The 22,307-nt window shown below is 29.2% G+C and overlaps 3 protein-coding genes across 3 annotated transcripts; 1 reads left to right on the top strand and 2 right to left on the bottom strand.

Moving 5' to 3' along the window:
- Positions 1–553: 553 nt before the first annotated feature.
- Positions 554–1,294, top strand: LOC105435762 (classical arabinogalactan protein 25). The gene has a single exon (XM_011658362.2). The coding sequence runs from the start codon at positions 665–667 to the stop codon at positions 1,037–1,039; it is 375 nt and encodes a 124-aa protein (XP_011656664.1). The 5' UTR covers positions 554–664; the 3' UTR covers positions 1,040–1,294.
- A 3,515-nt stretch (positions 1,295–4,809) lies between these two features.
- On the bottom strand, positions 4,810–8,212 carry LOC101217997 (acyl carrier protein 1, chloroplastic). The gene is made up of 4 exons (XM_011658363.2): positions 8,007–8,212; positions 7,269–7,379; positions 6,509–6,631; positions 4,810–5,188 (listed from the first exon to the last, which is right to left on the bottom strand). The coding sequence occupies exons 1-4, from the start codon at positions 8,070–8,072 to the stop codon at positions 5,060–5,062; spliced, it is 429 nt and encodes a 142-aa protein (XP_011656665.1). The 5' UTR covers positions 8,073–8,212; the 3' UTR covers positions 4,810–5,059.
- A 4,476-nt stretch (positions 8,213–12,688) lies between these two features.
- On the bottom strand, positions 12,689–21,055 carry LOC101215493 (sodium/hydrogen exchanger 2). Its single transcript, XM_011658364.2, has 15 exons — positions 20,742–21,055; positions 20,138–20,339; positions 19,924–20,042; positions 19,282–19,379; positions 18,717–18,776; positions 18,572–18,618; positions 18,299–18,493; positions 18,165–18,211; positions 17,967–18,033; positions 17,776–17,876; positions 17,553–17,654; positions 16,808–16,946; positions 16,670–16,732; positions 15,497–15,580; positions 12,689–13,561 (listed from the first exon to the last, which is right to left on the bottom strand). Exons 2-15 carry the CDS (start codon positions 20,321–20,323, stop codon positions 13,208–13,210), a joined length of 1,662 nt encoding a protein of 553 aa, XP_011656666.1. The 5' UTR covers positions 20,324–20,339; positions 20,742–21,055; the 3' UTR covers positions 12,689–13,207.
- Between the last annotated feature and the right edge of the window lie 1,252 nt (positions 21,056–22,307).

Below are 22,307 nucleotides of genomic sequence, written 5' to 3' on the forward strand. Positions count from 1 at the left end.
TTTTATCGGTTTCAATTTGGTATAACTTTGAGTATCTCTGCACGATCCTTCCATGTCCCCCTTTCACTTTAGCGGAGCCCTTTTCAAATTAAACAGTCTTTATTTGTGTTCTTCCCCATTATCTCCTGATTCCACTCAACAAGTTTGAGACGTAGGATTAATAATTAAAATCCGAGTAATTAGAGTAGAGAGGGCGTAGTTACGAGAGTGATTAGTGAAACCGTAATTTGGTAAAGTTGTTATCAATTGGACTGGACTCTAGGATCTGAATTATCGTAAATTATGGAGAACAAATATCACGGGTTATAAAAGGAATCGTCAACTACCAAACAAGCCGTAGCAAAAAAGTCCAATCTTTTGTCCATCCCCAAACATTACAACCTGTATCCACTCCAAATCATCCACTCACCATCAGCCACGTGGAAGTTGTCTTACCTGGCTTCTCCATTCTCCCATTTCAAAGGTCCCACGTCATAATTTCAACAAAAGTCACCAAAGCCATCTCCCCGGCAGCGTAGTGAAGCCAAGGGTTATTATTATTATTATTTTTTTAATCTTTTTAATAACACAATAAAATAATAATAACAACAACAACAATAGCTCTCCTTGGATTTTCACAAATATATTAGGCTACACACCCTCCAGTGATTTCATCATCATTAGAATGGCCTCCTTTTGGTATTGTTCAGCAGTCATTATGGTTTTCATGGCCTCACCATTGCTTGCTTTACCATCTGTACCCAATCCAAAACCCAGCTCGCCTTTTCAAGAACTCTCCCCTGAAATTGCTCCATTATTGCCTTCTACTGGTGATAAGATTCCCTCTGCAACTGGTTCTTCTATTCCCACCATTCCTTCCAACCCCAGCCCTCCAAATCCAGATGACTTCGAAGCTCTTGGCCCTGATTCCTCTGCCCTTTCGCCATTTGGCCTCCCAGGTTCCTTTGCACCTCCTAATTCCTTGCCTTGCTATTCAAATTGGCTTCTTCTTCTTCTCAATGGCTTAGCACTACTTACCTTCTCTATGCACTTACATTGATTCTGGAAACATCTTTCTGCATAAAGGAGTTCCAATTCTACTTGTACTTGATTCATCACATCCCAGAATGTCCCCCCCCCCCCCCCCCCCCCCCCTTTTTTTTCTTCTTCTTCTGTTAATTTCATTTTTCTTAGTCTATGGAAAATGGTACTTTTAGTTTAGCTTCTTTCCCTTCATCCATTGCTGGGGAAATTCAGATCATATTTGTACTATAAAGCATATATAGAATAGCGTTTTTCAGTCTTTGATTTTTTATTTCCTGCTTGGTTTCCTCTTTGTTAATATTTAGGCTGGTTCGGTTTGATTTTTTTTTTTTTTTTTTTTTTATAGAAGATTAAACCTAATTTTTTCTCAGTTTTTTTTTTTTTTAAAAAAAACTTTGCATTTTTATTTACAAATTTTAAAATTTATTTTCACTTAGTATTTTGAGAACATTATTAAAATGTAGATAACAAAGCAAGAAATTTAGAGGGAAAGAAATGCTTACAAATTATAAGTTTAATTTTTGAAAATAAAAAATCAAATAGTAACACTACCTTAAATATTGAATCGTTTTAAACCTGCATTATCTACAAGGTTTGATGGATATCCACGTCTTACTTTTGATAGAGTTAGAAGTTTCCATTATAAGTGACAAATTTTAGCATTTTACATATGAATTAATTGGGTACAATAGAAGTACTTTGAGTAATTTCCTCTCAATCAATTGGTTGATTTAGCTGAACCCCTCAGATTTTGTTACTGAGTAGGAGGAGGGTAATTTCAGTGGCACATGTGGGGTTTGAAACACAGAATCAGTGCATATGGGCAAACATGAAATCTGACTCTTTGGGCATGTGATGCACACTAATTGTGATTCTGTGAATTAGGTGTACTTGGTTGAAATTTGAGTCACATGTATACCAATCAGTATGTTTTTTGAATAGTGCTGTTTAGGTAAGCCTTCCTTGTCTGGTTTCCCTTGTCATTATCATGTTTTCCCCCTTCTATCTATTCATCTTTTTGTTATATATTCTTTTCAAATATATACAGTTTTGTTTATGACAACCAGCAACAAAGCCTTTTAGCTATTAGGGTTTGGGTTTAGGTTGGGTGGGTGAGAAACAATAAAGAAAGAAATTCTCATTTTAGTATTTTAGCTTGAGTAAAAAGTTTATAAACAGGGATAAAAAAGGATATGCAGAAAATAGTAAATATTATAATAAGATAAGAATTTTAAATGATATTAAATTATAATAGATGAAAACACCAATGGTTCATGGTTATAATTAGAGACCATAAATACCGTAAAAAAATAAAGATTTTAAATAGCCACTCCACCTAAGGTCCTTGATCAATTTTGGATCCTACCTATTCATTCTATTTTTATATATTCTTTTAAGAAAAACTATATGTGTGTATATATAATATATGACAGCTTGCAAGAAGGCATTTAGCAGTTGGGGTTGAGTTTAGGTTAGGTGGGTGAAAAAGAACAAAGTATTGAAAATGTTCATGGCATTTTTGCCTTTTACTTAATTGGCAAAAGAACTGTAGTGTATTAAATGCCATATGCTTCCTCACGTGATAGAGTGGGACAAAAGAGAGTTAATTAATATTAAGTGCCACTGATTTGAATTAAGTGATTGTTATTGATGATTAATTAGAATTTTGGCACTACTAGAACAAACAGAAGCAATTTAGAGCACACATTATTAGGAGAGGAGAAACTATGTTATCTCTATCTATAGGGATTTGGAATAATGTTATATAATATAATTCAAACTTTGTAGTTCATCGTTATAGGTTATAAATTTGTATTATAAATGTAATTTTTTGTTATTTATTAATTAAATATTACATTTATAAGTCAAAATGAGCTTGATTGGCTCAAAAAATGCCATTGACCATGAGATTGAAAGTTAGAAATTGCTACTCTTACCATCTAGATTTTAAATAGAGGAATACTTGTAGAAATGGTTACATTTTGTAAATAGTTTAGATTTTGCTATATATATAATAGTTGTTTCTTTAGTTTGTTTGATAGGATCAATCATCAATTTTATGTCAAATAAAATTTATATCCAATATTTGATACAAAAACGTATGTGACCCAAAATGATAGGGTAGAGTTTAAAGGACCTATGAAACAAAAAAAAATTAAAAGCTTATATACAAGGGACAAGGTCATAAGTGTCTAGGTTTTTACAAGTTGTATAATTTAACACATTTAAAACTAATTGTTCCTTTAAAACATTGATTAATGGTATTTGATAATTAAATTTGAACACTTTAGTTAGTTGAGTAGATCGATGTAAATTAAATGTAGAAAACAATATTTGTCTAAGGCTTCATATGCATCTTGTGGAGGTGAAATACATTTTTTTTGTCCATTCATACTTAAATGAACCTTGACACTTTGGCATGTGGAAGAAAAAAAATCCTTTGACCATTTAGGGCAAGTGTGTATTTTTTTTTACTTGATCAAAGTATCTTTTAAAATTAGCTAATGATTCAATGACATACTCAATATTGGATGTATAATTTGACATTTAGCGATTTGCATGCTTTTATAGCTTTACAGTTTTACATAAGAAGAAATGACTTTTAGTAAATATATGATTTTTACTAATTATTCTTATAAACACCTTTTCCCTTCTAAATTGTTTGTTTTTATTTTCTTATATCAATGTTTAGAGGAAACCGAGTTAGATTTTGAAATCTCTTTGTAAGGGGTAGGGAGTTCTTGTATATGAGGATTTTTTATCTTTCAAGTTTATCTGAGTTTTTGTTGAAGGCTAGGCATTTTAGACTTTAAAGAAAGAATGGGAAGGTGTCATTCTCGATTCCATAGCAAAATGGATTAAACTGAAATTGACGACACATTCCAGGTAAGTTTGCTTAGACATGGGTATTATTTTAGAGGACATGCCTATTCATTACAAAATATTGCCCACACCAATCAAATTAGTTAATAACTTGAAGTTAATTTGAATGGATAACAATTTGAATAATAATAATTAAAAGTATAACACCATTTAAAAAAGATTAAACAAAGTTTATCAAACGTTAATAGATTTTTATAGTCTATGAACATAAACTAATATTTAGAATATATTTCATTAATTGATAAACAGATAAATTATAGCATATTTACAATTTTTAAAAAATATTACTATGCCATTGGTATATTTCAACCTCCCTAACAAAAATAATTCTTTTTTAAAGTTTAATTTAGAATACACATCTCCAAAGTTGAGTATTGAAGTAACACTTGAACAAAATGAGTTTTAAATTATGAATTAATAACATTTAACGTGCAAGTACAAAAGTTCTTTTTGCTCATTAATATATTTACCAAACAAGTTTGAAATAATTGTTCGCATAAATTCAATTTCCAAATGTCAAGAGCATAATTGAGAAAAATGGAAAAAAGAAAAGAAAAGAAATACAACTATAATTTTAATGTAACTACTTGTCCTCAAAAATTATATTTTCTTAAATTTAGTGTTTCCTAATATGATCATATATATTTTTCAAATTAAATAAGATTGGTAAATATGAAATGTCAGCATTCAAAAATAGATTACATTATATTTGACCCATAACTTATAAGCAAGGAGTTTTCCAAAAGCCATCATCGTAGCTATCGTCAGCTTCCTAGTCTGATTTTCAAAATTGTCTAATTCCGAATCTGATTTCCTTTTTCTTTTTTTTCTATGAGAAAGATCGATGCGAAGAGTAGAAAGAAAGTAGAAGGTCCTAAAAAACTTGTTTAATATTTATAACAATGATCAAGGAAAATAAATAACGACCAAAAAAGAAAAAAAGAAGAGAGAAACAAAATTCTGACAAGTTTAAAAGTGTGAACGAGGAAGCACGCAGAGAACGTTTGTAGATATAGAGAGGGGGGGGGGGGGGGGGGGGGAGGTTGAAAAGGAAAAAAGAAAAAGGAGAGATGAAGAATGTGGAAGCAGCTAAAGCAAAATCCAGAGAGAGAGAGAGAGATCTAAAATAGGAATAATGTAAAATGATTTTTCATTAGGCAGAATCCTTAGAAATGAGGTCCTCAATGAGGTCGGCAGCCTCCTGGACGGTAGTGATGCTTTGGGCACTCTCTTCCTCAACGCTGATCTTAAATTCCTCTTCCAGTCCCATCACTATCTCGACCTACATCACATCCCCCGCATTCAAATACACAATTAATCACCAATTATTATTTTAAATGGAAAGTTGTTAAGAATATTATTAGATTTCGTATATTATAATCATTCTAGAATGTGCATTTCAAATTATATATATATACACATATATAAAAGAATTTTCAAGAGAAAAAGACGCTTTCAAGTTATTAGAAAATCAGGCAATATATATACACAAGGAAATTGCTTTGGATTAAAAAATATAATTTAGAGTGATTTTGAAAATGAGAACTAATTTTTTACCCTTCCAAAATGTGTATATTTTGAATTATAAAAAATATTTTTCAATAGGAATATACGTTTTTTAAGCATTTGGAAAATCAAGTAATCTAAACTGTGAATCAAAGCGCAACTTATTTTCTTGATCTCACTCTAGCGTTCAAAGTTTCATGTCCGTTTATTTTGGTTCTTCCTAAGGCCATATGTAATTCACAATACCATTAATTTATTTGAGGGGGAATAAAATATAAAAAGTATAAAAGTTAAAATAGAAGTAAGCAGTGTTTGGGTTTTAAAATTTACTTATCATTTCATATATTTAATTTTTTTCCTTTTAGAGAACTGAAAGAATTCAATCTATCCCAGAGGAAAAAATTAGGAAATATTGAGTCCTCGTCAAGCCCCATTTGGTATTCATCTTTTTTGTTTTTGTTTCTTTTAGAACTTAAGCTCATTTCCAATTGCATTTTATGCATTTTTTTTGAATGGAATGATTGAATTCTTAGACAAATTCCAAAAAACAAACACAATTTTTTTGAAAGCTTACTGTTTTCTAGTTTTCAAGTTTTGGCTTAGTTTTTTTAAATCATTGGTAGAATATAGATAACAAAAAAACAAACTTGGAGATAGAAAATAAAATGATCCAAAAGCTTATTCTGCTGATCAACCTTAGGAATCGTATTATTGGCAAAATTAAAAGAAAAAAAAAAGTTTCTAAGAACTACTTATCAAAGGTTCTAGTTTTTGGTTTAGAAAAAAATACTTAGTTTCCTCAACAAATGAGGGGTTCTTCCCGCTTGTAAAAACAAAATCTCAATTCTCAGCTTAAATTCCAAATTTCAAATTCCAAAAATAAGTTTTTTTTTCCCGATCTATTCTACTTTTAGTTATAAGAACATTTTCAAAACCTTTAAAAAAACCAACACACACACACACACACACACACACACACACACACATATATATCAGCTTAAGTGGCAGATGCTAGCAGTGAAAATGGGACTATATGTAAAATATTGGAAAAAGTGTAAATAAACTAAAGTAAATATGTGGGCAGATGTGTAATTACCGTATCAAGAGAATCAGCACCGAGGTCAGTAAACTTAGATTCTCCATTGACCTTAGAATCTTCAGCTAAAGCAAGCTGTTTCCTCACAATTTCAACCACCTTGTCCACTGTCTCTGGTTTCGCCTGTTCAACAATTTCACTATGTTACTAACATTATCGTATTCATGCAAGAAATGAAACGAAGTGAAAGCAAGCCATCATCCTCCATTGAAATACAATCTAAAGTCAAAACTAATAGTAATAAAGAAACACACACACACAACAAGAAGAAAACCATATCGATCATGGAAACTTTCGACGCCCTAACTTCAACTCACAAACAACACCTGAGGATGGTCAAAATATTAACACTACAGAAGACTATTTATATTCATGGTGTGGATTAAGGAATGTAGTAGAATCTATCAACGCAAATGTGATGCTGAAATGCTACAGTAAACAACAGCTACTTATGTGCAGACTTGTTCTAGCAGTTTTAACCTTTTTTTTTTTTATGAATATGGAAGTCATTAGGTGCCAATCTCCAACAATTATAATCGAAGAAACAGGGACAATAACCATACAAAGATTGAGCGAGCACGAACAGAAACATAATTTCATGCCATGGATTCATATGTCATAAATCAATAATAGTTTTGAAAACAGTATGTACAAATGACAGAGGAAAAAACTTAGACGATTCGAACTTAAAAGCCAGAAACAAATATGCATGGAACTCTCAACATCATAACCATGGAAGAGAAAAATTATTATCACTTACCGCACAGCAAACCTGAAGGCTTCCCAGCCTGTAGTTCCTTCGCAAGGGAAAAATGGCCTTGCCTAAAGGCGCGGGAACTAATTTCAAACCTGAGATTCGGCCGCTAGTCACCTGTTCGAAGATTCCAGTAGAAGCATTAAATAATCATACAACATAAAAAAAAAATGAAAACACTAGATAAGTTATCTCAAGAATGTGATTATACAATCAAATCCGACGCCAAAATTAAAAAACGTGAATGAAAGTAATCAGATCTATCATCGTCCACACTCAAAATTCCTTGAACTGAATCCAATCACATGGAACCTCAGTCATTTACTCGTTTAATCTAAGCAGGAAACCTCAGTAACCTAAAAGTTAATCCGTAACGTCAATCACATGGAACAAGAAGAACATCCGTTATTAAGAAAACAAATCGAATCGTGAAAAACACTACACAAAAGTTAAAGCGCGCAAATGAATAGATAAAGCTGTACTCAAATACTCCATAATCTCTAAATTACTCGCTCAATCTCAACAAGAAATCTCATAAACTAAAAACAGCAGTCTGTAACTTGAATCACATGAAACAAACGCATACATTTTCCAAACAAAACAAATCAGATCATGAAAAACACTTCAAAAAAAGTAAAAACATGCAAGCCAAGAAATTCAAAGAACCAAATCTAAAAATTTAAAAGCAAAAGTAAGATGAATTTACAACTAAGAGCCCTAAAAACAAAGTGAAAACCGAATTACCTGGCTTCGATTGAGTGAAGCGGATAGAGAAGGCATGGAAACCGAAGATCCGGCGATGGAGAACATTTTTGTAAGTAAGAATTAACAAAGAGATCTGAGATTTGAAAAGAGAAAAGGAATTGAAAGGGAAAGAGAAGTTTAAAAAAGAAAAGAGAACTTAGAGACGAAGACGAACGAACACGAAGACTGTGAGAACCTCAAATTGCGAATAAAACGCCTTTATAGATGTTTGTTTGGTAGCGTAGTTCGAGTTTTTGGGGGCTTCGTTTGTATCGAATAGTGTTTGGACACGAGGATTTCCTTTAACCCTGGTTAGTATTCGTTGCTTCTTTTTCTTTCTATTCCACTTGTTTGGTTACACGTATAGCCCAACGTTGAGCGAGAATTTGGGAAACCCGTGTTTGGCAGCATGTGCAAGCAAAAAAATATATATATATATCATAAATAATTCAAATATTTATAAATATAACAAAAATTTTAAATATTCTAATTTATTTTGTTATATTAGAAACTTTCATTAATATCTATAAATTTTGTTTTACTCAAATTTTCGATAATAAACGCTCTTTAACTTTATTTTCATATTTGTTACTTAATTTATATTCTGTTTTATTTTTTTTCATATGCTTTTAAAATCGATCTATCAAAATAATGTAAATTTTGAAAAAACAAATTTTCTATATTTTGAATTTAAAATTTTAAAATACGTAATTATACTAAAATAAATAAATAAAAACACTAATGCATACAGTGGGATCATATGGTTTAGAAATATATTATCAAATATACTTTGAAATTTTGTTTAAATATAAATTTAATTTGTAAATATATTTTACTAAAACTATTAAATTTATAAGAGAGGTTATAGTGATGAGAAAATTGTGCTTTTAAGACTTTTGAAAGGAAATCTTAGTTGACGGTTCATCTAAATCTTTCACACATTTTCTTATAAAGTTTTGGTTTAATTCATACCGTCCATCGATTTTTAACTCTGTATCCACCTCTTTATCCACGTTTTTTAATTTTACAAACTTATAAAAGCTAAGAAAAAGAAAAATAGAGAGAAAAAATCTCTAATACTTGAAAAAAAAAACAAAAATGTAATTAAAATATAGAAAATTTCATAAATATAATCAAAATATTCAAATATTTACGACCATAATTTCTCTTTTATTCTTTCATAAATCTATACGACTCGTACCAAATATTTTTTTAAAAAATAATCTAGATTTAGTTATTTGGTAGACAAATTTAAATGATTGTATACTTATAGTCAAATCTGAGGATTGTTTATTGTATTTATACAAAATTTGAAAAGAAAACTAAATATATTATAGAGAATTTGATATTTGCTAATCTATATATTTTTTTGGGAAAAAGGAATATATATATTCTGTTTATTTTGTTTTATTTTTAGATAATAATTTGATTTGAAAAGAGGTTTGGATTTCAACGTAAATAGGATTTAAGTCCTTTTGGTGTTTGTTACTTTAAATAATAGTAGTAATAATAAACCGAAGCCATTAAGCAAAGGATTTTATTGCTGTTGTTATTGTAATTATTATTTAACTAGTTTTTTTTAGAGGTTTTTAAATTACGATTAATGTCTATTCTTCCACTTCAAATTAGATCATTTCAATTTGTACAATTAAGATATGTTTATCCATTAATAAAAAAAAAGTTAACTAACAACGATTTAAGTTTTTCGGTATAGATTATACCGTCGGTCGTACTACATCTAAATTCTAACTTTCATTCGAAAAATTAACAAATAGATTATACCGTCTCACTCTATCTAAATCCCAACTTTTGTTTGAAATTTTAACAAATGGATTATACTGTTGTTCTACATCTAAATCCCAATTTTCGTTTGAAATTTTAACAAATTTGTACTTGGTGTATAAAATATTAAATTATATTGCAACTTTTAAGTAAACAAAATTATGTTTTTTTTTTAATGGGGAATTTATATAAGAGAAGTACAAAAGTATTGTCTTTAAACTTATACCATTGTGCCTGATTAATTCATATATATATATATTTAAAAAAATCGTTTTACCCAAGTATTCAAGCTTTCAATGTTAATCCATATAACTTTGATGTAATTACCATTTTAGTTGACGTGAGTTGATTAAAAAAATTTGAATATGTTAGAAATTCAGTAGAGACGGATCTATTCAACAACTTTGGAAACTGAACAACAAGATGTATAGAAAACTTTAAGAACGATTTTTTTTCTTTCTAATTTAACCTAATTTTAAAATGGATTAAATATATAATTTTAGTTTTTATTCATTTTAGTTCCTATATTTTTAAAATACTTGTTTTAGTTCTTGTACTTTGAATCATGGTCTATTTTAGTTTTTTCATTTTTAAGAAATTGAAATTGTCATTTTTTAAAGCTTGAGAATCAACATGAAAGACTAAAATTGAAAGAATAGTAACTAAAATGAACATTTTTTAAATACAAAGACTAAAATGAACCAAAATAATCATTTTAATAATATATGAACCATAATAAATTAAGTCAAAACTGTTCAACAAAAAAATATAGAGACCAAAATAATATCAAACATTTTAATTTTTTTTAAAAAAATTATTATAATTAATAAAACTGCTAAAATATTTACAAAATATAACAATTTTTTTTATATATTAGGATGGTGGATAAACTTTTGATATAATATAATATCTTGCTTTACTTTAGTGGAAAATGCCAAATGAAAAGTGTTTTCTCATCTCTTTCAAATTTAATTACCCTTCAATTTGCAAAGGGTAGATGAGAGGTTAAGTAGAAAAATATGGCACCTTCTAATTTAAAGAAACATTTATTATTAATACGGAGTTGTATGCATCACATACTTAAACCAAATTAATTAGATGACCTAATTATTTGACTTCCAAATTCCCTAAAAACCATGACAATGCATATTAATAGATAATAAATTAGACAATCTATTAGTTTTTATTTTCTTAAGTATTAAACTAAAGAGTGTTGGTGGAAAAATTGAACTTCTTAATAAAAGTTAAGAGTAGGTAATTATCATAATATAATGATATAAAAAGAAAGAAGAAAAAACCTTCTTAGGCCAAACCACTCTCATTGATTCCTTTTTAGTGAAAATTTTAGATTAAGAGAACTATATATCCTAACTAATTAATATTAAATATTTGTTATTAAGTACTTCAATTAACTATTAAAATGAATATACCATTTTTTACTTTTTTAAGTTTTATTGACATGAGAATTTAAATTTAAATTTCATTTTAAAATCTAAGGATTAAATTAAAATTAAACTTTAAAATGACTTAAATTAATCTGTTTTGATCATATGAAATGAAACTAAACCAAATGTATTAATTTAAATCGTAAAATTTAGTAAGTATGTCGTTACACATTCTTTTGGGTGTTTTTAAAGTATTGTGTGAAACTTATATTTCTATTAATTAAACTCATAAATTTTCATAAAATTATTATTAAAAGTTCATAAATGAATCATTAATGAATGCAAAATCATGTCTAATAGGGTAAAATAACAAGTTTATAAAGTTTTAGAGTTCAATTAGTAAAATATTAAATCTCACGAGATGTTTGTGTGAACAAAGATGTAATTGAGAGTATAAGTGGATACACTAATAAAAGTTTAGAGTTTAAATTAGTACAACCACAAATTCTAATAGTTATATATAACACCACACAATTTAAAGATTAGTAACAAAAATCTTTGGAAAAAATGTAACAAGTGGAATTTGAATCGAGATAGTTTTACCACATTTAAAATTATTATTATTCCAATTGTTTATTATTAAGTTAAGAAGGTTGGAACTGTCGAGTCTATGCTAAATATTGCATAATATTGAAATAGTTAAAATAAATTTATCTAATTTCAAGAAGTTGAAAGTTTAATTCTTTATCCAAATAATGTTGTAAAATAAGATTAATATCAATAAATATTAAACTTAGATTTAAAGAAGAATAAAAGGGAAGAAAAAGTTAAACAGACTCATTTGTTTTTTAATTTCCATATACATGACACGGATTAAAAACCTTTAGATATGATACTAAAATTTAAAAAAAAGAAAAAAAATCAAAATTTATTAAGCATTATTTAAACTTCAAACGCTTATTAAACAAAAATATGCATTTTTATAAAAGAAAAGGAAACAAATACTAATAAAATTTTAATATTTTTAGAAATACAATATCATTATAATAAAGAAATGAGGAAGCAAAGATGACCTAAATTAATAAATTACATCTAATCTTATTTTTAGATTAAGTCCAACAAGTATTATCAATCTATTTACCTATTTTTCTAAACTTTCTAAGAAGACTGAAAATAAGCCAAAATGAGATTAAGCTAATCTCCACTCATAGTTATTGTAGTACTAAAGAAAAAGAAAATAAATGAATTGACAAAGAAAAATTGGAACATAATTATAATATTAATAAAATATATATTTTAATTTAGTTGATAATTTAGAATAATTAGTGCTTGAAAATTAATAAATATTGAAAAAAAGTTTTGTTATATTTTATAAATAGTTTTTTTTTTTTTTAATTTGTACATAACAATTTAGCCTTTTTAAACTCCATTTTATTGAGCTTTATGTCTCCAACATTTCTCTCATATTTGAGGAATGAATTACTCTTAGTCTTAGGCATGGATATGAATTTGACATAATATCTCAATCTGTTGCATCAAGATTCTTATATTAGATTGAAATCAGTAAAAACTTACACAAACCAATCTGCCAAAAATTTAAATTTAAAAATAAATTACAAAAGTCACTCAAAAACCCACCAAAAAACTGCACACCCCAAGAAAATGTTAAAAGGATTAAAAAAATAATAATAATATCACACCCTTGTTTTGTTAACCTATACACAACCACCAACCTTATTATTAATTTTTTTTTGCCTTCCCCATCTCTCATCGCTCTATCAAACAAATTGAATTCAACCATCACTCAAAAACCCAAAATTCCAAGCCAACACAAAACTACCAAAAAAGAATAATTAATACAAAATACTGTAATTAATAATTCAAAATGTTACCTCTGTTTTTTTCTTCTTGTTATTGGTTTGGTTGTGAGAAGACTATTATACCCCTGAGAGGACAAAGTCAACCTGGTCTCCTTTCCTCTCATCTCCTCTCATCTCTTCTCATCTCTTCTCATCATTTCTTTCTTCCCAAATTCTATCTTCGAGTTTGAATAAGAATGGATTTGTTTTCATCAATGGCTTCTGCTCCCTCAGTCTGCCATTGTTGTGTTGGGTCTTCTGTTGGGGAGCCTGGGACGAAGGGCACAAAGCCGCGTCCTCCGAAGACGGGTCGCATGAAGGCGTCGTCAAATCTTCGCCAGTAATGGTGGACAGTATGGGATGGGATTCTGAGAAAGAGGTCAAGAGGGGAAGGGGTATTTTGGTCATTATCGAGGAGTGGGATAGTGAAGGATTTTGGAGAAGAAGGTTCGGAAGAGAGCATGCTCATTGTGTATTTTGGTTGGGGTAGCAATATTCCTATTAGTGGTTTCGTCATCATTCCAAATACCTGCAAAATCAAAATTACTTTATTAAATAAATAAATAACAAAGTTTTCAATCAACACAATTCATTGGATATGAATGGTATGTGATTCAGTATCTAAACTACTGTCAATAGTGTGCATTTAGATAACCATTGGATATTTTTGCTACAGCTATTAATTTTTTAGGATGAGTTCATTCAATAGTTATTATGAAGATACCGTATCGATCCAAATCAATTTTTCAACCAAACTGACACCAAACTGACTATAGTTGATTTAGTACATGTTCAAACTAACTTAGGTCCTGAAGGAGAGATTATTCGTTAGTTGATCAGTCAATTTAGGTCACATATGTGTGATTTTTTTTTTTTTTGTTATCTAAGTTTAAATTAAATTAGAGTTTAAGTTTTATTTTTTCTTTCATGTTAAAGGATCTTTTTTAAAAAAGAAAAAAAATACACTGAACCTACTCATTCAGAGAGAGTTTGGTTTATAGAATACATTTCTTTTAATATTTTCTTTAGAATAACTTTAAAATTTAAACAAAAATCTTTTACAAGTGCTTATATGCATAATTATATTTAAAAACTTTTTTTTTTCCTTCAAATTTGGCTTTTAATGTTTTCTATAAAAATGATTATTTTTCAATCTTATATTTTAAAAATGTATTTAAAAAAGTTACCAAATACCTCAAATTCAAATGCAAACACTTTTAAAAGTAATCCAAATACCCTAAATTAGGTTATAAATTTGGAAATTAAAACTTACTGTGGACTTAAACTTTGCAACTGTCTACCCAACCAAAAAATGGTTTCAAGAATCTCGTTGACAACAAAATTTGAGATTAAAAGAACCTTTTAGAAGATTAAAATATATCCAACACTAACGGTTTATAGTTTATTAAAAGTTATTGCATATTTAGTCTCGATTAGAGAAGGTTGGAATTTCCCTTATAAGAATTCTAATTTGGTCACTAAGTCCCTATGGTGACCAAAACCTTATTAATAGCCCTTATATTGATAACTTTTCATATACTCAGTTGATGAAATCTCACATATACTTGATTCCTATGATTTTCGTCAAATATCCATAACAAAAAATACAGACTATTTATTAAATTTTGATCAATTTTTAAATATTGTGTTATAACGAAAAATTGTCAAAAATAGCAAATTTGACAAACTATTTAAAACCTATAACAAAATTTTTAAATTTTATCAATAAAAAACATTGACATACTTTTATCAATAGCATTGGTAGACAATAATAAAATCCAAAATGTTGTTATAACTCGTAAATATTTTAATTTATTTTGTTATTTTTAAAAATGATAATTATAATTATAAAGAAAATTGCAATGAAAGACTATTTTAGCGATAATAATTAAAGATATAGCAGCATTTTAAAAAATTACAAATATAACAAAACTATCATTGATAGATTCGTATCACTGATAGACTTCATATGCTATTTCAGTGATAGACCAATATTTGCAACATGGTTTATCAGTGATAGACTTATATTTGCAAATTTTTTAAAATTGTGCTATATACTTAATTATCTTTGTTAATGTTAAACTTGTAATCATTAGTTCCACCCATTCATTTCATTATTTTGTAATTAGCTCTAAAAAAAAATGAAGTTGAGTTATTTTTTAAAAGTTAAAATAGTTAATAAAAGGTTTTGATATTTAGAATCTCACGTTCAACAAATAAATAAAACTTGAATTCTTTTTAAACATATAATCAGTCTAATAAAAGAAAATTAGAAAATTGAGATTCAATTAAGATTGATGAATCCCGATTCATCAATCAACAATTTATTTTGAGATAGAAAATTATACTACCATGTATAAACTAAATAATTAGAACTATACTATCTTATAAAATGGTAGATGCATATTTTGAATAAAGTATTTGATTATAATAATATTGAGAGAGGGAGGAGTTGGTGGCTCACCACTGTACTGGAAAGCACAACTGTGATGGTACTAGTGATCATGATTGCATTGCCTGGTAGATGGGTGTGCCCTGACCTGGTGAACTGCATTTCAAACAAAAATAAACATTTTTCATAGAACATCTTTTGCATATTTATGCCCCCACTTTCTTCATTATTCTTCCCTCGACCAAAAAGAAATATATAACAGTTAACACAATAATTTTGTTTACAAATACTTAAAAGAAAACAATAATTTTGTTTAAAAGGACTTTAAGGATTAATAAAAGTTCCAAATTATAGCTCAAAAGGTACCACTCACGCTAGGTTAATTAATCTTACTTTTTTCAAAGAAGGAATCTATGAGATTGAGATTGTGTCGAGTATGATCTCAACCGTATTAAAAAAAAAATAGATGTTTTTCTTTTTTAAATAAATAATTAAAAAATGGATAAAATATTTGAGTTTTGTAGAAAATAATTAGTAATGGAATTTTCTTTTAAAGGTTTTTTCTTGTTTATAAAGTGTAAATAATTTGTACTTTTATTATTTTTGAAAAAATCCCTAAATAAAATTTGGTAAGGTTGTTATTCCAATTCAACTATATCAACTACATCGACATAATCCTAGTATCTACATTATTTAATCCCTTTCAAACTATTTCAACTACATCAACGTAATCCTAGTATCTACATTATTTAATTCATTTCAAACTATTTTTAGAATAATATGAGTTAATTTTCCTTCTGTCCTAAATTTATTACGGTGGTGCTTTCACTTTTGTTTTTTGCACTTCTAAGACATCTATTTTAGTAAAATTAATGATTTCTGCCCTTAATTTTACTTTGTTATTAACAGAATTTTTGGCGAGGGAATCTTGTCATGAACTCTCTCCTGATCACTCACTCTTTTCGGCCATCTACTCTTGCAAGTTGACTCCGACTCCCATGGCATATTCGAACTAGAGGAGCAAGGAGAGGGCCGAAGACAAGATATAGGCACACCAACAAGATATTAAATTCTCTAGTTTTTTAAAAGAATTTATAAAATAGAATAAGTTTAGAAATTGAGAAACTAAAATCGAAAGATTAAATGTAAATAGAAAAAAAGAAAAGAAAAAACTTGGAAGTTAAGTTAAGCAGATAGTAGAATAGGATTTAAATTAATTAGTTAAAAGCAATCAATATAGGAAACCTGATTATATGCAAGTGCCATCGATACAGCTCCACGCATGAGACCAGCCCACCAAATAGTGACCTGCAAAAAGAGAGTTATTTTTCCAAGACATAACTCGTTAAAAAATAAGAGACGAAAAAAAAAACTAAGCCGTACTTGTTGCTCCAAGTTGAGTTTCTCATGCGAGAACTTCTTGGTCAGATTGGACAAGGAGGACAAAGGAAAAACGAATGCTGCTCTTCCAACCAGAACCAATCCCAACAGTATTGAGCTCACCCCAATTGATTTTCCAGGACTAAAACCAAAATAATAATAATAATTAGAAAAAATCACCATGCATAAATATGAAAGACCAAATTAAAACACAATAATATTTCGTAGCTTTGTTAGTCTGATAGGAATGGTAATATTTTGGTAAATGATTTGAAGCTTCAAGTGATTTCAAGATTGGGAGGGTACTAAGAAAACCAATTATAAATGTGCCACCTCCTCCTTATGCTGGCTAACTTTTCACAACATAAACTTGCTCTAGTTATATTAACAAGTTACTTCAAAATTTAGTTGATTGGTTGCAAAATAAACTAAATATATGATATTTTTTATTCTCCCTAATTTGGGGCTGATAATTTGTAGAAGTTCCAGTAAGTGGAAAATAAGATTATTTGGAAAAAATGAGTACTATAGGAATCCAAATACACAGAACCTCATGCTTTCATATCATATATAAACTAACCAATCAACTAAAAAGTTTAAGCTAATTGGACTACACATAAACATAACTCATTACAAGGGAGTGTCAAACTAATACTATAATAAAATTGACTACTTTAAATCATAAGTTAGAAATTAAATGGAAATGGACTAAAGTTTTGATTTAACCCATATGAAATCATAGGAGTACCTGTGGCTAACAAATCTCCACTTTTCGATATCTAGAGCATCCATGCCAACGTAAAGAAAGATAAAGATTTCAGCGACAAATGAAAGGGTGGCAAAAGCATGCCTGCAGTGATGTCAAACAAGAATTGAAACGTCAGAAAGATTCTTTTAAACATTAATTATTAAGCAATTTTTTTTTTAAAGAAAAAGGATGAATGAAATATACTTTCAACTAACTGACTTACTTTGTAGTGACTCTTGAACTTTCAGTCACGTTATGCCATGTATAGTGAGACATAACAATGCCGCAAAAGAATACAGTGAGAATTGCACTTAAATAGAAGAGCTGCAATCAAAATCTACTTCAAATATACTATAAATGATAAAATAAAAGCAAAAAATGAAGAAAAATGTAACAGAATTTGAAATGACTTACTTCAGCTAGCATATAAGAGAAATACGCCATGAGTATCATAAGAGCAACTTCACGATCAGTAGAGTGTCTGTATAAGTGCAAAAAAAAAGAAGAAAAAACTATATATAATTGCATCACTACAAAAAGTTTAAGAATCCCAGCATTTCATCATAACAGTAATGGATGTATGGAACACATAAATGGCAGAAATTAACAAACCTGCCAAAGTAGAGCTTCTTAATTATGTATGCACTAAGGAGGCCAACCTACAGATATATTACGATTATGTTATGATTTTTATGGACAATTACAAAGAGAATTGATTAGACTCAATAAGAGTTGAAGAGGCCTACTAAAATTCCCAGTACAGTACTTGCAAGGAACAGATACAAAAAGTTCCCAATGAATTGCAGAACTATGCTTGAATTCATGTGAGAAACATCAAAGTTTTGGATTGCATTGAATAGCACAACCGATGTGGCATCATTTACAACACCTTCCCCAAAAACCAGGCTATACAGAAGAGGCGTCTCGTCCTGATTAAGAACCTAAAGAAACAAACAAAAATATTTAATTTTAATCATAAGGAATGGATAAAAGAAATCTAAATGCAGCATTTCTTAAACCTGTAAGGTGCAAACAGAGTCTGTTGCAGAAAAAATTGCTCCAATGGCTATGATCAAAAGGGTGAAAAACAAACAAAGCAAATAATATCAGCAGTGTAGAACTAGATTTACAAGAAAAATATTACTAATTTGGAGCATAATATACCTAGATAATCTCCAAGATCAAGGGAACCGATATTCATTTTTTGGAAGAAGTGCAAAGCGCCTAATCAGTAGGGAAAGAAAAACAATCATTAGTATTTGACCACAACTCAAAGAAATGTAAATAGAAGAGTCGGCAGCCTAAAGAAAAGAAGACATCATATTGTTGTTGAAATTATATGATAAACATTAACTTAACGGTATAAGTTTTACCAAAATGAGTATAACCCAATTGACATAAAACTTGAAATATCGATTTCGAGGTTAGAGGTTCGATTCCCCCACACACATGTTGTTTGAAAGAAAAAAAAGAAACGTAAGTTTTTTGGATTCTAGATTAATGTTCTTGATAAATCTGTCATACTTGGGTCCTAAAGAATCTTTGTTGCATCCAAGTGTGAGCAAAGCAAGTGAAGTGAGAGTGGAATAGAGGATATTCTTTCAAAGTGTCTATACAGCTTATATTTCTATGCCCTCAAGTTCATTTCTGATATCTTTATATCGTGATAGTACTATTTAACATTTAAACACATTAAGGTTTAAAAACTGGAACTTGGTACTGATTATACCTAATGATATAATACAGAACGATATGAGAGTGCCAAAAGCACCAAAAAGCACTATGGTCATGATGTTGCGGAAAAACTGCTTCTTCTTGACTTGGAAACTGAGGAAAGAAAAACATGCCATGTTAATTAAGAAAGGGTATTACCAAATCATCAAAATTGTGGTTAATTTGCAAATTTCGAAGCTAAATGTGATCACGCCATCGGATGGCTTAGATAATGAATCTGTTTAAAAAGCTTCCTTGAGTGTTCACTGTTCTATGATAAGAGCAAAAATGAACTGATAATCAAGAACTTGACAACTTCCACAAACAAATAACATGATTAAAAAATTTGCATCTCTAACAGATGATTCACGATCACAATAATATATGTTACGAAATAGACAAGAAATAGACAAATAAAGAAAGTGATTAAGTAAATAGTAAAAATTGATTAAAAAATTTATGTGGTCCATTAACAATGTTTAATTTACATTCCCATGCCTCCACAAGGGAGATCTATGTTTGGTCATTTGGAACACCAGATAACAAGATTCAAGGCATAAGGTTTAGAACACAATGATGATGAAAATACAACATATGATTACAGCATACATCTGAAAAAATTATTGGAAGTTTGGAGGAAAGTGAATATCATACTCACCCGGCATTAAAAATGATAGGCGGAAGGAGATAAATGAAAAAGAGCTCTTCATTGAACAAAAATAAATGCGAGCTTTTCCCTCTAGTTGTTACCAGTATTATGATGCCGGTACACAATCCCTGTCACAGCTTCAAGATGTTTAAATTCTCGATCGAGCCATTTCACATAAACACTTAGTTAAAAAAGAATCAGAACATTATAAATCTCAACTCACAATGACAAGGGCTGTGATGGACTCGTTAATCCATCTATTTTCCTCTAACAAATGGCCAATAACAATGCAACCGCAAAGAAGAGCTACAAATAAGTTCAAAGAAACTACCGAAGTATGATCCGCCACCAACTCCTTCCCAAAATCCACCATCGACAAGCTCGATTCGACCACCATTTCAGGAGCCATAAATCAACTCGAAATCCTGCTTTTCAGTTCAATTTAAATTCAGAACTCGCATTTAATCCTTCGAGAAATTTCAACCAATTGAAGCACAACAACACGAATTTCAAAGTATCACTCTCAGAAACCTGGATTTAGAGAAAGATTTTGAAAAATAAAACGAGTCCAACGATTTTCATTACTTAATGGAAACTAAAAAAATAGCAATCAGAATCTAACCTAGGCTCCATTTTCTTTTGAAATCAGCTTTCTCATCAAGAAAACAGAGCAATGACCAATACAGTGACTTAAACAGTTCCAAGTTTCAAACTACGTAAAGCAAATGAAAAAGAGAAATTCCAAAACAGTATCAGGCTCAAAGAACTACAGTAATAATGGAGATCATAAACTAATTCTACAAGCGAAAAACCTCACTCGCCAGTACCTCAACTCTACAATGTCGAAACGAAACTTAATCACAAAAACAGATTCATCAAACTCAGCAGCAGAAATCAGAGCTTCGAACGAGAAAACTGCATCGATTCAAGAAACGTAAATTAGTGGAGACGATAATGGAAGGAAATTTGGAGCTGAGACTGTTGGTCCGTTAAGGTTCTACGTTTCGGAATTTTGGCGAAGGAAAAAGCGAGGGAATGAGGGAGTGAGAAGTGCCGTGACTGGGAGGTATTTATATACGGTTATGTAAAGCGAAGTTTAAACTTTGGAGTGATCTAGAGCGTCGGATGTGGGGAGTTGGGATGATTGTGATGAGATGAAGGGGTGGGATTATCTAGTACGATGGCTGTGTTTGTATTATACAGTTTCGAGAAGGATGGCAATTTTTCTTCTTTCTTCTTTCTTTTCTTTCTTTTGGGAATGGAGAGAGAGGGAGAGAATGTGGGAAACAAGGTAGGACCTATGTGTATCATTTTGTCGTATATAGAATCTTCTCCTCCCCATGGAAATCTCACCTTTTCTTCCGTTTTTTTTTTATTTCTTCTTTTTCTTTCTATTGTATTTGTTTATTTATTTTGTTGAAGTATATATTATATAGAAAAAAATGTAAAATTTTAAAAAGAGTAAAATAAATAAATTAAAATATTTACAAGTTATAGCAAAGTTTTAGATTTTACCAATTATAGTCGTCGTTGATAGACTTCTATCGCTGTTTAATAGAAACATATCAATGACTATTCATATCTATTATTGATATAATTTGGAAATTTTACTAAATATTTTGTCAAATTTATATTTTTGACAATATCCTTGAAAATTTGTTCAAAATAAAAAGTTTTATGAAATCTTTACACTTTATAAAATTGAGAACTTAAAGCTACAACTTGATGATTGTGAGATTGGAGGTACTATCACTGTTCTATAATTTTATTTTGCTTTACAAAATATTTACAAACTATAACAAATTTTATTACCGGTAGTCATTGATATGTTATAGTGATAGAAGACTATTAGTAATAAATTTTACTATAGTTTGTAAATGTTTTAATTTATTTTACTATTTTAAAAAATATTCTTTATTTAATGTATATTGTAATTCGACACTTTAAAATTAATATTAAAATAAAAGTTGATAATGTAAGGGAGGATACGTGCCTCCGCTCGCCTCTACGTAAAGTTCGCCGGTAAATTATAACGTAATAATAAATAATTATAAAAATAAGAAAGTAGAGGCATATAAAATTGTGGAAATTAAAAGATATCTAATCTTCTTTTTTTTTTTTTTTTTTTTTTTTTAATTTTCTCGTCGACTTGTGGATGTGTTCAATTTTATGTTAATCAAATGCGATTATTTATATAAATTTTGACCGGTATGTAGAAAGTGAAATGAAGTGAATAATAAAGATGTGTATTTCTAAAGCACATGAACTTCAGGTAGAATCACATGGTCTCGTGGAAGAATGTAATCACACAATCTTTTAAGATACTAATCATGGGCATGAATGTTAGACCTACATTCAAATATTTATAATCGTTTATTTCTTTTTTTTCATTC

The sequence above is a fragment of the Cucumis sativus genome, chromosome 6 (assembly GCF_000004075.3).
Source record: "Cucumis sativus cultivar 9930 chromosome 6, Cucumber_9930_V3, whole genome shotgun sequence".
In the NCBI taxonomy this organism is placed as follows: Eukaryota; Viridiplantae; Streptophyta; class Magnoliopsida; order Cucurbitales; family Cucurbitaceae; genus Cucumis; species Cucumis sativus.

Coding starts and splice junctions, on each gene's coding strand:
- LOC101217997 (XM_011658363.2), bottom strand. CDS start 8,072: ATGTTCTCCATCGCCGGATCTTCGGTTTCCATGCCTTCTCTATCCGCT. Junction 6,632..7,268: donor GCCTTCAGGTTTGCTGTGCG/GTAAGTGATAAT, acceptor ATTGTTGAACAG/GCGAAACCAGAGACAGTGGA. Junction 5,189..6,508: donor GTGCTGATTCTCTTGATACG/GTAATTACACAT, acceptor GATGTGATGTAG/GTCGAGATAGTGATGGGACT.
- LOC105435762 (XM_011658362.2), top strand. CDS start 665: ATGGCCTCCTTTTGGTATTGTTCAGCAGTCATTATGGTTTTCATGGCC.
- LOC101215493 (XM_011658364.2), bottom strand. CDS start 20,323: ATGGCTCCTGAAATGGTGGTCGAATCGAGCTTGTCGATGGTGGATTTT. Junction 18,777..19,281: donor GTTCTGTATTATATCATTAG/GTATAATCAGTA, acceptor CCTACTGATTAG/GCGCTTTGCACTTCTTCCAA. Junction 18,212..18,298: donor GTACTGTACTGGGAATTTTA/GTAGGCCTCTTC, acceptor ATATATCTGTAG/GTTGGCCTCCTTAGTGCATA.